The 14,964-nt window shown below is 45.9% G+C and overlaps 2 protein-coding genes across 7 annotated transcripts; one reads left to right on the forward strand and one right to left on the reverse strand.

The window, feature by feature from the left end:
• Positions 1-334: 334 nt before the first annotated feature.
• Positions 335-5,701, reverse strand: PDHB (pyruvate dehydrogenase E1 subunit beta). The gene is made up of 9 exons (XM_054215994.1): positions 5,417-5,701; positions 5,111-5,218; positions 4,976-5,038; positions 4,856-4,891; positions 4,477-4,762; positions 3,618-3,728; positions 2,880-2,971; positions 2,261-2,402; positions 335-1,877 (listed from the first exon to the last, which is right to left on the reverse strand). Exons 1-9 carry the CDS (start codon positions 5,546-5,548, stop codon positions 1,732-1,734), a joined length of 1,116 nt encoding a protein of 371 aa, XP_054071969.1. The 5' UTR covers positions 5,549-5,701; the 3' UTR covers positions 335-1,731.
• A 180-nt stretch (positions 5,702-5,881) lies between these two features.
• On the forward strand, positions 5,882-14,373 carry KCTD6 (potassium channel tetramerization domain containing 6). Of its 6 annotated transcripts, none has more exons than XM_054215996.1 (4): positions 5,882-6,051; positions 6,585-8,323; positions 11,325-11,433; positions 12,660-14,373. In XM_054215996.1, exons 3-4 carry the CDS (start codon positions 11,407-11,409, stop codon positions 13,344-13,346), a joined length of 714 nt encoding a protein of 237 aa, XP_054071971.1. In that variant the 5' UTR covers positions 5,882-6,051; positions 6,585-8,323; positions 11,325-11,406; the 3' UTR covers positions 13,347-14,373. The 6 variants fall into 6 exon arrangements, with proteins under 6 accessions (XP_054071971.1, XP_054071973.1, XP_054071974.1 ...); XM_054215998.1 differs by having other exon boundaries at positions 8,171-8,323; XM_054215999.1 differs by lacking the exon at positions 6,585-8,323 and adding an exon at positions 10,378-10,715.
• The last annotated feature ends 591 nt before the right edge of the window (positions 14,374-14,964 follow it).

Here is a 14,964-nt window from a genome sequence, read left to right on the forward strand (position 1 = left end):
TAGTTTTAGTCTGCTCAGTTTTTCAACACTTTTCATGCAGTTGTAACTCATCTTAATTCTTACTGCACCAAATCAGCACGTTTTGTTTTAGATAATCCAACACCCTCCCAACCCTTAAAGCGTACTGCACAGGTGAGGGAACTGGAGAATTAAATCTTACTCCCACCATATTTGCTGGTGGAATAAAAATGCTGTTTCATTAAATTTGTTTAAATGGACATCCTACCTTTAACTCTGAGGGAAAGTGTTTTTAAATGAGAAACCAGTTGAAATGGGAGTTAATAGGGCACTGGGATATTATTCATGATTTAGTTAAATGCAAAGTTACTTCAAGTTAATTCTACAGCTTAAACTTTATTGAAAGATCCTTCTTGATTTAAAACCTTAAACAAATTGCACTTTAAAGGATTATAGATAATCCATTTTTTAAATTCAAGTACATCAGTGTTTGTTACTATGCAGAGAATGTCTGTACAAAATTTCATGTAACCTGTGATATCCAGTCATTTTTATTAAAATGTTTAATGGAATTCCTTCAGCAGCGTGGTGGTGGGTATATTCAGCTAGGATTTCACCTGCAAGCCAGACTTCCTAAGAACCTAACAGCACTTCTACTAAAGGAAATAAATACCCCGAATGGTATTCCTGGCCCTTGACTGAAATAGGACCCAAGCGCTTCTGCTTGCTTACAGAGGTAAGTATCTCCTCTCCAGCACTTTGTCAAAAGGCAGCCTGCCCGAGGTACAGGCTCCTCCCGGCAGCTTTTGCTCTGTCCCAGACGCTGCTGAAAAAGCCAAGCGGAGCTCTCCTGGCCTGTCCTTAGCCCCTTAGCTAAACCCTGGCAGGTGGTGATCTGCTGAAAGGCTGCTGCGGCAGTTTCCCAGCTCTTCAAACACAATCTACACAACTGCTAATTCAGAGCCAGGCTCAGTGTGTCTGAATAAAATATCTTGTTTTGCACTGTAAGAGCTATAGTTTGTGCATGCCCTTGTTAGCCCATGTGATGAGTGTAAGAAAACAACCAACCAAACATAAAGCACAGCATCTGGGCAAGTGTTGTTTTCATCACTGTATGTGGCGGCTAGTGAAGAAAAATTAGGTAGCGTTTCCCAGCCCATCACATACTGAAGAAGATCAGGATCTTTATGTAAGCTCGTGTGCAGCTTTCCTGCATGCAGTGGAATGCTCTTCAAACCAAACACACGTGCCATCTCTTCACCTGTGTCACAGGCTTCCAAAGCCACTTTGCGCGGACAGTTGCACTTAACAGCAACGCTTCACCCACTCCAGTTTGATTATTCACCTTTAATAATCCTCGTGACCACGGGCTCCTGGAGCGCTGTACAGCATCCCAGGGCTGGACTCAGGGCCCCCTCTTGCTCACCGAGTTCTTCACTCAGCCACCACTACAGCCAGTTTAACACTGCTAACGCTGGTAATTAAAAGCCAAGCAGAAATGGAGGATTTTTTCCTCGCTCTGAATTTAGAACAGGATCTCTCACCCTACAGTAGCACTAACCCACCTGTACTGTTAACAAACAAGCATTACCACATTGTTGCTTATATGAAGTGTGGCTTAGAGGGTAACCCCGTATAAATATTCTGGGAGGTCACTGTACTTTCCCCACTGTACAAAATTCCCATGTAGATATACAACAGAAGTAATGCATACAACTTGCCATAGACAACTGATACTTTGTAAAGCAGGACTTTAAAACATGTATTTACAACTTAGATATTCAAGGTCTTCTTCACTGCAAATATTATATCCTTCACTTGAGGTATGCAGTTATCTTCTAAAATTTTTGCATAAGGCATTGGAACATCTGCACCGGTAACACGCACAGCTGGAGCATCCAAGTAGTTAAAGGCAGATCCTGAAACAGAAGACAGCTGTCAGGGTGCCATGCACTATGGTTTTCTCTCAATTCAATTTCTGAATCTTAATTGATTTAAACAATTTTGTTCCTGTAGCTCTAATATTCCAGAGAGCTGTTCCTGCTCATTTATCTTCATGTACTGTGGTTTAGACAGAAAGTTTCCATCCTGCTTCTCACAGGACTGAGAAAGATTCCAGGGATAAGAGTTACTTTCAACAGAAGACCAGCTGGATCCACCCTGTGAAAATCTCTAGAGGAGACAACTAGGCTCAAGCTCATCAGATATAAACCCCTAACTCTGCCTCATCTGGCCGTATCAAGAAGTTGTCAGGATTTAGACTAGGGAATAAGATCAACATGTACACTGCAAAACTCGGTACCTTCCATAATCCTGGCACAGATTTCAGCTCCTACTCCAAATTGTGGCCAGCCTCCTTCTACAGTTACAAGATGGTTTGTCTTCACAACGCTGGCTTCCACTGTTTCAATATCCATTGGTCGAATGGTACGCAGATTTATAACCTGGGGGGGAAAAAAAAAGGGAGTGTGAGTTTTGCTATGATGTAAGTCTGTCAGTTAGCACTGTTTGGGTACAGTGCCTTTTCGCACTCTCATCTATTCTCACATTGAAGACAAGACTTAATAAAATGTCTAACTTTTTATTCTCGCAGAGACTGTGTAGAACGGTTTCTGGTGGCTCATGGAAAATCCCAGATAGGTGAGTCTTGCTATATTGAGATACAGCCATACTAATACGTACTGTCATGTTCTGCTTACTGTACAGCTGGGCGAATCTGAAAGTTGTTAGTAGTTCTGCCTTAATTTTGTGATGAAAAGGTGAAATGCAGAAACATGAAACGCACATGTTGTTAAGGCATTTACAAATGTAAGAAAATTGTAGGTAGTACACGGAAGTTTTGCACAGCCTGAACGAGAAGACCCTCTGCTTTTTTTTTCCACTTCAGGGAAAGAGAAAAGCAACAGACCCCCCCCACCCACCTCACACTCTACACCTTCTTTGGCAAGTACGGCAGCTGCTTCCAAACAGTGTCCGACAGGTCTTGAGTGTGACACTAATGTAACATGAGTTCCTACAACAGAAACAAGTGTTAAAAAATTAAAAAAAAAAAAAACAACAAACCTTAAGATTTAAAGCTTTTTTCTAGATCTCTGGCTCCTTGCAAGGTAATGTTAGGATTCTCTTGTAAATTTAAGTTCCTTACGTTTATTTGAAACGCTAAGTATTCTGCACCCATACATCGCATGAAGAGCAGTAGCAGAAGGACTATGCTAAGACACAAACTTTACCCTTTAATTCTGAAGAGATATTTAATATATTTTTTAGAATTTCTTTTTCAAACATTCATATAATTCAGCGGTAAATGATGAATAAATGAGCCAAAATATTACAGTGATCTCTTTTTGCATTTTTTGACAAAAATTACATACTAAAGTGAGGAAAAAAGTTTTTCAGCCATTAACCGCTCCACCATTATACTAGGGTACAAATCCTTTAGAAGGGTATAGTCTTAGAGGAGATACAGAGAATCAGGTGTTCCTCCTTTATATGGGCAACAGAACAGTAAAGTATACTACTGGATAAAGTAAGACTTGTACATTGAACATTTGAAATACTTTCTTGTGCACCATGACAGCGGTATTGTGAATAGCTAAGAGGTTAAAAAAAGTCCCCAAGCAGTTCAGTTAATAAGGAAACAAACTGTAGTCTCAGCTTACCTTGCCTTTCTATTTTAGCTTTTCCAATTGGAACAACGAAATCCTTTGACTGTGCCTGTTCAGACATTTCAAAGGGAACACCATAGAGCAGTTCATTTTCCAGCATCACAACTAGAAGAAAACATACTTGGATTAAGCGTACATCTGCAGGCACAGGCCTGTACTGATGATTAACAGTACTGCAGCAGATTAGCTCAAGATACTAAGACAATCTGGGCAACAAGGACTTGAGTATGATTGCAGAAGCAATTAAAAAATAAATAAAAATATCACAGTCTTTACTTCAATGCTGAATTATTGAGGACTAATTTTAGACAATTTTTTAAACTAGATCAGATAGTTAACTGATTCTACTGTCTACATGACGGCAGAATCGCGAATCTTAGAAAGGTCTTAGATTTTGCATGCATGTTTTTGAGAAATAAAGACAAGGGTTGCCCTGCTTTTAATTAATGACATTCTGAATTTATCACATGAATTTCATGATCTGTAAAAATGAGTTACATATACAACTCTATATGCATGTACTCCTCCTGACTCATCTTCATCCTTTTTAACCCCTTTACGATAGATTCATAAATACTTCAAAGCTTCCCGACTGGTACCAAACTAGCACTAAAGATATGCAGCTGGCAATAGCACAAAATTAATCTACTGCTAACAAGACAAGTGATTGTTAGAAAAAGAATAAATACTTCTGTGCCTTTGTAAGTACCCTAAAGCTGCAGTAAAGGAGCCTTAAGTGTTTTAGGGTTTAACCACCTTTTTTTTTTTTTTTTTTAAATGGTGCAGGAGGGGAAAACAAGACATTCTTTTCAGGATTGAGTGCTAGGTACTGCCACGATCTGCCTGTGCTCACCTGGATTATCGTCCCGGATTGATGCTTTCAGCAGGCCTTTGGCATCTTCCGAGCTCCACGGACTAACAACTTTCAGTCCCGGGCAGTGCCCGTACCAAGCAGCGAAGCACTGCGAGTGCTGAGCGGCGACTCCAGCTGATGCCCCATTGGGGCCCCGGAAGACAATGGGGACAGCGATTGCTCCTGCAGACATGTAACAGGTCTTGGCAGCAGAGTTTATAACCTGATCGATTGCTTGCATAGAGAAGTTGAATGTCATGAATTCACACACTGGTCTCAACCCTGCCTATTAAGCATATTAAAATAGATATTAGTATGTTTTTACACAGAAATAGTTTAAATGTTAAATTCAGAAGTAAAGGAATACAAATTTACAAACCATGGCAGCACCGACTGCAATTCCTGTGAAGCCCATCTGAAAGAGAAGGAAACCAAGGGGTGAGCACCAGGGGAGTGGCCAATGAAGGGATGGCCAAGGTAGGACACGGGCCAGCCATACCTCTGATATCGGGGTGTCGATCACCCTCTTGTCCCCGTACTTCTTCCAGAGCCCCCTGGAGATCTGCAGGGCAGGAGAGAGGAGTCAGGGCCCGCCCTCAGGCCCCTTCCCGGCCCGGTAACGGCAGCCACGCACCTTGTAGGCACCATCGTACTGGGCCACCTCCTCGCCCAGCAGGAAGACGCGTTCGTCCCGCTCCAGCTCTTCATCCAGCGCCTGGTTCAGCGCATCCCGCACCGTCACCTGCGAGACACCGGCAGATGGGCAGTGCAGGGCAGGGGAACGGCCCGCCGCCGCCGGGCGCCCCGCACGCCTCGGGCGCGGGGAGTCACCTCACATCACCTCTCCTCTCCTCACCGCCCACCCGCCCCGGGGCCGGACATTTCCCCTGAGAGGGACGAGTCCCTTTCTCCCAACCCCTCCCCGCGGCGGCGCCGCTACCTGTATGGCGGCTGGGGCGGAAAGGCGGAACCCCCTGCGCTGCTGGAGCAGCCGCCCGGCGGCGCGGCCCCGGGGCGGGAGGCGGGCGCCTATGGGCGCCAGGTGCCGCAGTGCCACCGCAGCCGCCGCCATCTTGCCCGTGTCCTCTGGCCCGACCAACGGACTAGCTCCGCCCCCGCCCCGCTCTCGCGAGAACCGGCGCGCGCGACGCCGGGCGGCGCGGCCTTTCTACGCTACTTCCGGTCCCCCGCGACGGCGGCGGTGCTGGGTCTGCGGGGGACAAGCGTGCGGCCGCCCTGCGTTGCCGGGGAGGCGCATGGCTCGGGCCCAAGCGCCCCGCCCGCCGCTGCTTCGCCTTTTGGCGACGGGGCTGCCCAGGCCGGGCCCCTCCCAACCCCCTCGGTGAGGCCGGGGCGGGCGCCGAGAGCGGCCACCCGGCTGGCGGCCCTGAGGGGAACGGGGGGCGGTGCCCGCCCCTCCCCGATCCCACCGGAGAGGGCGTGGCGTGTGGGGCGGGGCTTGGTTAGGGCACACCCTCGTCTCCGCCCCTGCCCGCGCCGGCGGCTCAACCCCGGGCTCTCGGTCAGTCGTCCCCGCCGCCGCCGGGCTCTGCCTCAGCGCTGGGAGCTGCCCCCGTGAGTGCTGGGGCTGGGCCGGCCCGCCTCGGGGTGGGGGGGAGTGAGGCTCAGCGCCCGGGGCGTGCCCTGGTTCGGGGGAGCGCTGAGGGGCCGGGGGCCTGTGTGGGGCGGGGTGCCCGCACCCTCCGTGTGGGACCGCGTTAAGGCGGCATGGCCGCGTCCCGGGGTGGGCGGTGTGGGGGGCAGGGCGCGGGGCTGGGCTCCTGGGGCTTCTTGGGTGGTGGGGGAGGGCTGCGGGGCAGGATGCCGCGACCCCGGTGTTAGGGTGGGGATGGGACAGCTGGTGCCCGGGTCCTGTTCCCAGTTGGGCTGGGGGAAGCAGCGGGGTGGGATTCGGGGTGCCCGGCGGTGATTTCTGGCTGGGAGGGTCTGGGATACGTGGGCCTTGCCCCACGATGGGAGGGAGTGGGTCCTCTTGCCCCACCCGGGAGAGGAGGCAGAGCTGGGACACAGGTTTGGGGTGGGGGAGAGGGTCTGGGTTCTTGGGTCACTTGGAGGGGGGAAGGCAAAATGTCTGGGTTCGTTTCCAGCATCTTTGCTGAATCACTGTCATCCTGGGAGAGTTCTTCCACCATGAGCTCGCTGGCTCCTCTGTGATGGAAACCGGCACTTCCCGCTTCTGCTGCAGGCCTGGGCCCCTCTCTGGCCTGAGCTCGCAAGAGGGATTTCTGCTCTTCTGTCTCGCTGTTGCTCCTTAGTCCATGCATGTGCTGAGGCCCATTGGTGTGTGCAGGGAGGCTCAGTGTTTCTGATGCCTGCCTTCCTCCAGAACTGTTTGGAGACACGTTTCCACACGCAGACAACTGCCAGTTAGTGCACAGAAGCACACAGAAGCAAAATACACGAGTAAAAAGCAACTGTTTTTACAGGTGCTGAAAGCCTGGGTGCCTTGGGTTGCTTCAGAAGCCCAGGGCCAGCAAGACCAGGCTAGATATAAGCGTCTTTCTTTGGCTCTTGTGAGAGGAGGGTCAAAGTGATATTGTGATGTGGGCTCTTCAGACAAGTAGCAATTAAAATAAAAGTTTGGAACCTGGACTTAAACCAGGATGTCGTAGAGCTCCTCAGGGGAGGGAAGGAAACTTCAGGAGCTTGGAAATTATAGTGAAGCAATTAGACATAAAGGAATGAAAATGCTGAGTGGCTGGTGTGAGCATTTTTCCCTCCTGCCTGAGGTGAAGACTAAGTATTAGTGAAAAGCAAGAACTAAGTTATTTTTTTAATAAACTGTATTAGTCATTGTAAATCTGACATGTGTAGAAGGTGATGGATGCTTTCTTTAGTGAAGCTGAGCTGCTGAATTACCAGAAGATTCAGTAGCAGTTGTTTTAAGAGCTTGCCTCCTCCTTGCTCCCTTGGTTAGGGTAGCACGATGCTGGAGCCTCGTGGGTTTGCTCTGCAGACTGTCATCTCACTGTACAGTTTGGTGGAGTGCAGCCATCACTGATGCTAGCTTAGTTTTTGTCAGTTCAGGTGAGTCGCCGATAATGACTTACAACAAAAACTTGCCTCTCAAATGTTATGGCTGTCTGGGGAACAGAGAGGTTGTCCATGTGTGGCATAACTGCGCTGAGGGCGGGAGGTTCTTTTGGTCGTCTTTGGAGATTTAAATCTGAGAGGCAGGGAGCTTGCTGTATCTGGAGTGCTAGCTTTGCTCTTTTATAATTTTTAAGTTGCCATTGGTAGAATTCCTGTCAACTCTATATTGACCTAGAAATCTAAGGTTGTGTGAAGTTTAAACAGCTTGTGTTGCAATAGTGATGCCAAACTGCCCGTTAAAGACTAGTGCCACAAGTAAGCCTGTTCGTTCTTTTGTTGGAAGAACTACATGAAAAACATTCAGAGCAAATCAAACGGTGTGTGCCTCTCGACTTTTAACTGTTAGGTGTATTTCTGCTCCTCCTTTAAGTAACTGCATATGACACAAACACTGTGATTTTCTCCAGGTGCAGCGTGTAGCCCGTGGCCTTGACCAAAAGCAGCGCACGTGGTCCCAGCAGTGCAAGCACTTGGCAGTGCTGCTGGCATCCCCCCCGGGCCTGTCCTGAGCCCACCTGTGTGTATGTGTGTGTCTTTGCAGATGTTCAGCTGACTCTCATTTGCTTTCTCTGAATTTCAGCTTGCAAAATGGTTGCACATTAGCAGCTCCGTTCTGGTAGAAGCCCTGCTGAAGCTAATGGGACTACCTGTTCCAGTAGTGCTGCTGGCAAATAGCCTTGTAATCCTCTGAGTCATAATACATGAAATAAGAGTGATCATTTTATAAATGCAGGTATCCAATTTTGTGTATTAAGTATAAAATGATAACTTGAGTGCTTTTATTCAAAGGGGCTCGCCTCTCATTGTGCCTGTCTAGTTTTGGATGTGCTTGGTGCTGGGCTACAGCAGGAGCTGTGATGACCACGTTAATGCTGTACATCTTCTCCCTGCTTGCAGAAGAAGCTTAACGAAAGCAGGACTGTGGTTTGACACAATCTGTGCACTTCTGCTCTCACCACAGAACAATGTCTTTTTTGGCTTAAATGGTGTCAGCAGTTTGTCTGGCTGAGTTTCATCTTAAATGAGTATTTCTTATGGTTATTAAAGGCATGCTGTCTTGGGGTATGGCTGCATGTCGTCTGTTTGCCGCTGTGTGGATGCGAGTAGCCACATTAGCGAGGCTGTCCCTGGGTGCAGTATGTTGTTGTGTGACACAGGGACAAGAGCCGGCTTGAGGCTGCCTATCGTGGGGTGTGCATGGAGTGAGTGTCTGCCCACCCTCACCAGTGCATCACTGTTTCATTCAAGAAGGATTTAAAGCATCGTTGAAAGGGTGTATGTCATGAAGGGTGTACATCCCCACCCTTGTTGTGATGGGGTTTACTAGTCCTTATCTCAGGTGGTACCTGAGCAGAGCTATTTTCCCCTGTGAAGTTGTCTAGAAATTCAGAGCTCCCAGGCTGATGAGGGAAGCAGCGGGTAGTTGCGATCACACTCGGGCATTTTAGGATGGCTTCCCAGTATCATCCCTTCGTGTTGTGCATCTCGGTCTGGCACTGGCTTTGCCAGGGAGGTTTGTGCATATCTAGTGATTCTGGGTCCTTACACAAAGGTCAGTGAGACTTCCTGATGCCACTTACATGTTGAGGGCTGGGTTTATTTCAGCTAATTGCTCTTGTAAATTATTCACTCCAGTGTTACATAGCAGTACTGTGATCAAAGATTAGTTCATGCCCTCGTACAGACATGTCGCATCATCTGTTTCTTTCCCTGATAAAGAAAGTCTTGATTCATCTGTAGTGTGGACTTAGATGCTGACTAAAATAACACAGTATCTGTCCACCAGTTTAAATAACTCTGGACATCTGTCCTCCTTTGAAATATTCTGAATGTATAATTTCAGTTAATTTTATTAAGACTGCAGATCTCTTCTATCCTGATTACCAGTGAAGTTTCTGGCTGGCTGCATCACTTCACTTTCAAGTGAATGTTTTCCTTGAATATCAGAAACCTGTACCAGTCTTTCCTATGGTTTTAATGCACCTGCATTTTATCCTGGTGTTGTACTTGACTGGAATAACACCTATAAGTACAGTTTGCTTAAGAAAAAAAGTGCTGGAATTTAAAAGGTCTGGGCTATTGATAAAAGTTGATGAGCTGTGCTTAAATGACAATTCCAAATAAAGAAAACCGGAATTAATTAACCTCTTGATTTGTGAGCAGAGGTTGGCAAAAGAGCTGGCATTCCAGGTTTATCTGCCGTCGGGGAGGTGGTGGGGGGTGCTTTAATGTACTTTCTTGAGGCATGCTCCGTCTCTAATTTGTAAAAGTAGGATCCTGGTATGACTTGTTCTGTATCTTAGTATTCCTTAGTCTTCTGTTGTCTGACCTCACGATTTTCATATACTGATTTTGTTTTTTTTTTCTACTCTTTAATACATCTGAGCTGCAGCTGAGGCCGTGTTCATGCTGCTGGCCCCCGAAAGCCTGACCTGCTGGACGCTGCTGTGCCCAGGCTGTGGGTTTGGGCAGGGTAGCAGAGCGCAGGGAGGTGGGATGTGCTGCCTTGTTCGGTGGTGAATGAGACTGACCTCGTTTACTAGGAATGAGAAGGGCGAGTAATCTTTTTGGTTGGGAATTAACTGTGAACCTTCAGTTGTTTTGGAATGTAGGGCTCTGGCTTGGCTAAACTTCCGTGCTGCTTTTAGCTGGGTGATGGTGTGTTGAAGTTTGCTAGTAAAGATGATGGGAGCAGAAGTCTTGGTAACTGTGTGGTCTTTAAGATGTAAAAATAAACAAAGCTGAGAAGCTGTACCCTACTTAAAACAGACTGACCTAAATTTTCAGCAATTCCAGTGGAGAGGCAGGCTCTGGGATAAAGGCTTACTGACGACTGGCTTCCCTGTCCACGCATCGCTTGACATGGTTGACAGGCCACATTTGGAAAGTCTCCACTGGTGTCTGGGGTCATTCACTTCCCCCACCTCGAGTTGCACAACCCGGGCTGTGGATTTCCCTTGGTGTGCTCGGGTGGAGAGGGTCCCCTTGTTATGCAAGTCAGCAGTTCAGCATCTTCTGGGAAGCTACGGCATGAACCACTTCTCCAATAGCTTTTGTTGGAACGTTGTTGAAAACATGTTTGATGTCCTCTGGCTTGTCCCTAAAGAGATTTCTTCCAAGAGGGTGTATGTGCCTGTGAAGTCCATTTGTACTCTTTGTCTGTAGATTAATGTTTTTGCTGTCAATTGCAGTTCTCCACTGCTGAATTATTAATTCTGCAGTGAGTTTTTTTTTTTTCTTCTTACTGTTCATTGACTTTCATGCGTGATTTATCCTTGTGTGCAGTTTGAAACCGGAGCATGGGAATTTTGACTAATATTAACGGGTCACATGTATGACCTCAGTGGTGGCTAAATAAACTTTTTTTAATTGGGAAAGGGACATGTGTCTTTCAAAGTACTCGCAGTTTCCCAGGTGAAAGGTAGTCCGTTTGTGAACGTATGCCATCCTCAGAGGCACATTGCTTGTTACTTAACAAAACCGGGATGGTCAAGCAGCTGGTGGAGTGATTACCTGTGTGCTCCGGAGGCAGTCCTGGGGGTAGTGTGAAGGGAGAGGGAGGGAAAAGCTCGTTTGTAGATTCTCCTGCTAATGTGGCTTTGTAGCTGAATGCTCTCCTGGCAGAGAGCCTGCCTTTGATTAGAAAGCATTCCCCTCGGTTGTTCTTGTAGGTACTGATGGTCTGCCATGTTTTGTTCTTTGTTTTGTGTTTTCGTGTGTGCTTTTTCCTGCAGGGAGATAATAAGAGGTGAATTACGTATCCTTTCAGCAGCCTTCTGTTAAACTTGGAATACCACAGTTCAAGTAATTGAACAGATGGATAATGGAGACTGGGGATATATGGTAAGTGAGCCTCTGTAAGTGTGCGCTGTGCGTTACAACTGGGCTTTCAGGATCCTGCAGTAAGAATCCTTCCAGGTATGTCTTGTGTAGGTCCAGAGCTTCAGTCATGTAAGAAAAACTGCGCGTGTTACGACAGCTTGCTTACATTCTCTGGAGTGCTCCACCTCGCATGCAGTTCGTGGGGAGAGCGAGCTCAGATTTGTATTTCCTGGGTACAGTCAGTGAGGACTTAACTCGCACCTTAAGCTCACTGTTACCGTTTTCCTAACACAAAAAGGCTGAAAGTAGTTCGTGTTTCCTGCGTGTAATTTTAAGGACTTTGTAATTTTATTTATAAAGAGAAGTATTTTTCCTTGTAAACCCTGTTTCAAACTAGACAAATGCATCTTATTTTTCCCCTCTTCTCTTTCTCTAAACATTCTGCTGCCATGCATATGTCTTTTTTCTCTGGCTGGCCTCAGTCCTGGTTGTTAGGGTTGGTGGCCAGATGGGATTTATGTTCCTTTCTCTCTTGCTTCCTCATGTGCTATCTGGAAGCTGATGTAGACTGGTTTGCGCTCTACCCACTTCTATGCAGCATGCTAATTTGCTAATAAATATTTCTTTTTAGAGTTAAAAGCTGAAAGTTCACTCTTTTTTTTCTTGTTTTAATGATGCTTTTTAGTAGCACATGGATTATTTTGATTGTGAGCTCTTGGTCCTGTGTCTAAACTTGCACTGTCATCCTCTTTTGAGGGAGAGGCTTACGACTTGTTTGGTTGATTTTTATTTTTTTTCCCCTTCCCTTTTCTCTTTTTTTTTTTTTTTTTTGTGCTAGAATGAGAAACAGATTGTGAAAGTAAGGAGCACTGACGGGCCTCATTCAGACTAACTTGTTCTTCAGGAAATCTCTGTTCTCATTTCCCCATCTGTAGAATAGGGAAAAAAACCCTTGTTGCCCAAATGCAAAACTTCTGTGACAGTAGCTGAGTTGTTAAGATTTCTAAAGCATTCTGGAAATGTGCGTTCTGAATGTTAAGTATCATCCTGTCTAGTTGCCAGTTGTGCCTTGTTGCTAGGTGGCTTGTATTTGTTCGGGTTTAAACAGCGCTTAAAGGCGTCGAATGGGAGAAATGTGATTCTCTCCAGAGCCTGCAGTTGTCAAACAGTATTTGCCATGTGTGTTGGTGAGATGATTGAATCTTCTTGGGGTGGCTTGATAAACTCTGCAATTTCTCTCTTTTTAGATGACTGATCCAGTCACGCTAAATGTGGGTGGACACATGTATACGACATCCCTCACAACTCTAACGAGATATCCTGACTCAATGCTTGGGGCCATGTTCAGGGGAGACTTCCCCACTGCCAGGGACTCTCAGGGCAATTACTTTATTGACAGAGATGGACCACTTTTCCGTTATGTTCTTAACTTTTTAAGGACCTCAGAGCTCACTTTGCCACTGGACTTCAAAGAGTTCGACCTACTTCGGAAAGAAGCGGACTTCTATCAGATTGAACCGCTAATTCAGTGTCTTAATGACCCCAAGCCGCTGTATCCCGTGGATACCTTTGAGGAGGTGGTGGAGCTGTCCAGCACCCGGAAGCTGTCCAAGTACTCCAACCCGGTGGCCGTGATCATCACGCAGCTCACCATCACCACGAAAGTCCATTCGTTGCTGGAAGGCATTTCGAACCACTTCACGAAGTGGAACAAGCATATGATGGACACCAGGGACTGCCAGGTTTCCTTCACTTTTGGGCCGTGCGATTACCACCAGGAAGTGTCGCTCAGAGTCCATCTGATGGAGTACATCACAAAGCAAGGCTTCACGATCAGGAATACCAGAGTTCATCATATGAGCGAGCGTGCCAATGAAAACACAGTGGAGCATAACTGGACTTTCTGTAGACTGGCACGGAAAACAGATGACTGATTCTGACTCCACAGGAGCCACTTCAGTGATTAGCAACTTAATTGGACAGTAAACCCGAGAGAGTCTGGATTTTGACTAAAGCAACAATGTGGGCTTTTTTTTTTATACGACTATTTATTGTTTATCAATAAGGACTGGAGGAGTTTCGTTCTCTAGCAGCTCTGTCCGTTTGTCCTGTTCAGAAAAAAAAATATGCATGTGCCTGTTCAGTCAAGACACCTTTTTGTTTGAAAGAGGGAGTCTGAAGAATTAGTACAATAGAGTATTTTGTGTCATTAACACAATTCTCTGATGCAACTTAAAGTGCTAAAATTACCTCCGTTTAAACGGTTTCTAATCCATCTAATGCTACAACACTGGGAGCGAGAAACAAACAGAATTTAGGATGCAGTTGGGGAAAAGCTGCTATCATGTAGACTAATTCAGTTTCTAAATCAATAAACAGTATTGTAATATTCTAGGAAAACAAATCCCACCCTTTAAAAGTACTTGATAAGTACAGTTTCTTACAGTTATGACAACTGTTTCTTTCTATGCATATAAATCAAGCAACCAAATATTATCTGTAGCCATGGAAATAAGATTAGAAATATTTATATTGGATTCTAAATGCAAAATGTCCCTGTGGTAGAATTCATATTTTTAATGCCTGGTGCAATATTATTCCCAATTGTAATGCCTGCCAGCAAGAAGCTAATAAAAATGTGAAATACAGAATACTATTTGGTATTTTTTTTGTCTTCTAGAACTCTAATACTTAAAAAAAAAAAAAACCAACTCAAAACCAACCAACCAAAACCCCCCACCCCAAACCTGTTTTTCCGTTCTGCAGAGTAGTTCAGATGCTTTGCTAGGGCTCCATTCTCCTCCATTAACAATGTACTTTGTTCCTTTTTATCTTAATCAGTTGATTCAACTGTCCTCATTATAGAATAAGCTTGTGTTTTGAAAACTGCATTATGACTAACAGAAGGATGTCAAGTATTTGTACCGGCTAAAGGGATAGAGATGGAGGGAACACAGCCTAAATGCTTGTTTGTAGCCGCTGTGTAGCGTTATCTGGTTTGTCGGTGGTTTATCTAGTGATTTTACATAGATAATTTTAACTGTGGAGCGCTGTTTCTGATGATGTTCAAGTCAAGGCACTCAAGCTCTGTGGTTTTATTAAATTTTGATTAGCCATTTCTGCCATTTCAGCACTTTTGACAAAGTTAATAGAATTTCTGGTTACGCTCTAACTTGAATGCTGGTGGGAGTAGGAGAGTTGATAGCCGGTTTGATGAATGAGTCGCGTTCTCCCGTGAAGTTCTTGTCGCAAGTGTTCCTCACCACATCTGCTTTGCTCTCTGGGCTGTGTGGACCACAGTTCCCTGGGCATGGAGCACGGCATCTGGATTTCTATAGTAGCTGCTGGTCTGGAAGGTGGGAGCTTTCCATCCCGTCTCTCACTCAGAAGGTCTCCCTCAGGGGTGTATTTGTTGTGTTTTGTCTCCCCCTTTTCATACACTGTAGGGGTTTTGACTTTTGTAATAAGAGGCAACAAGAGCTTTTTTCTCCCTTTAAGAGGGGAAAGAAAAGCTGAACTGATGTAGCTCAGGAAAAGTGGTTGTTTCCTTCC

Source organism: Rissa tridactyla, chromosome 10 (genome assembly GCF_028500815.1).
Source record: "Rissa tridactyla isolate bRisTri1 chromosome 10, bRisTri1.patW.cur.20221130, whole genome shotgun sequence".
NCBI lineage: Eukaryota > Metazoa > Chordata > Aves > Charadriiformes > Laridae > Rissa > Rissa tridactyla.

Excerpts from the sequence above, each read along its gene's own strand:
- PDHB (XM_054215994.1), bottom strand. The coding sequence starts at position 5,548 with ATGGCGGCGGCTGCGGTGGCACTGCGGCACCTGGCGCCCATAGGCGCC. Across the intron at positions 4,892-4,975 it reads TCGACACCCCGATATCAGAG|ATGGGCTTCACAGGAATTGC; the intron begins GTATGGCTGGCC and ends CTTCTCTTTCAG. Across the intron at positions 4,763-4,855 it reads TTGCAGTCGGTGCTGCCATG|GCAGGGTTGAGACCAGTGTG; the intron begins GTTTGTAAATTT and ends TATGCTTAATAG.
- KCTD6 (XM_054215996.1), top strand. The coding sequence starts at position 11,407 with ATGGATAATGGAGACTGGGGATATATG. Across the intron at positions 11,434-12,659 it reads ATGGAGACTGGGGATATATG|ATGACTGATCCAGTCACGCT; the intron begins GTAAGTGAGCCT and ends CTCTCTTTTTAG.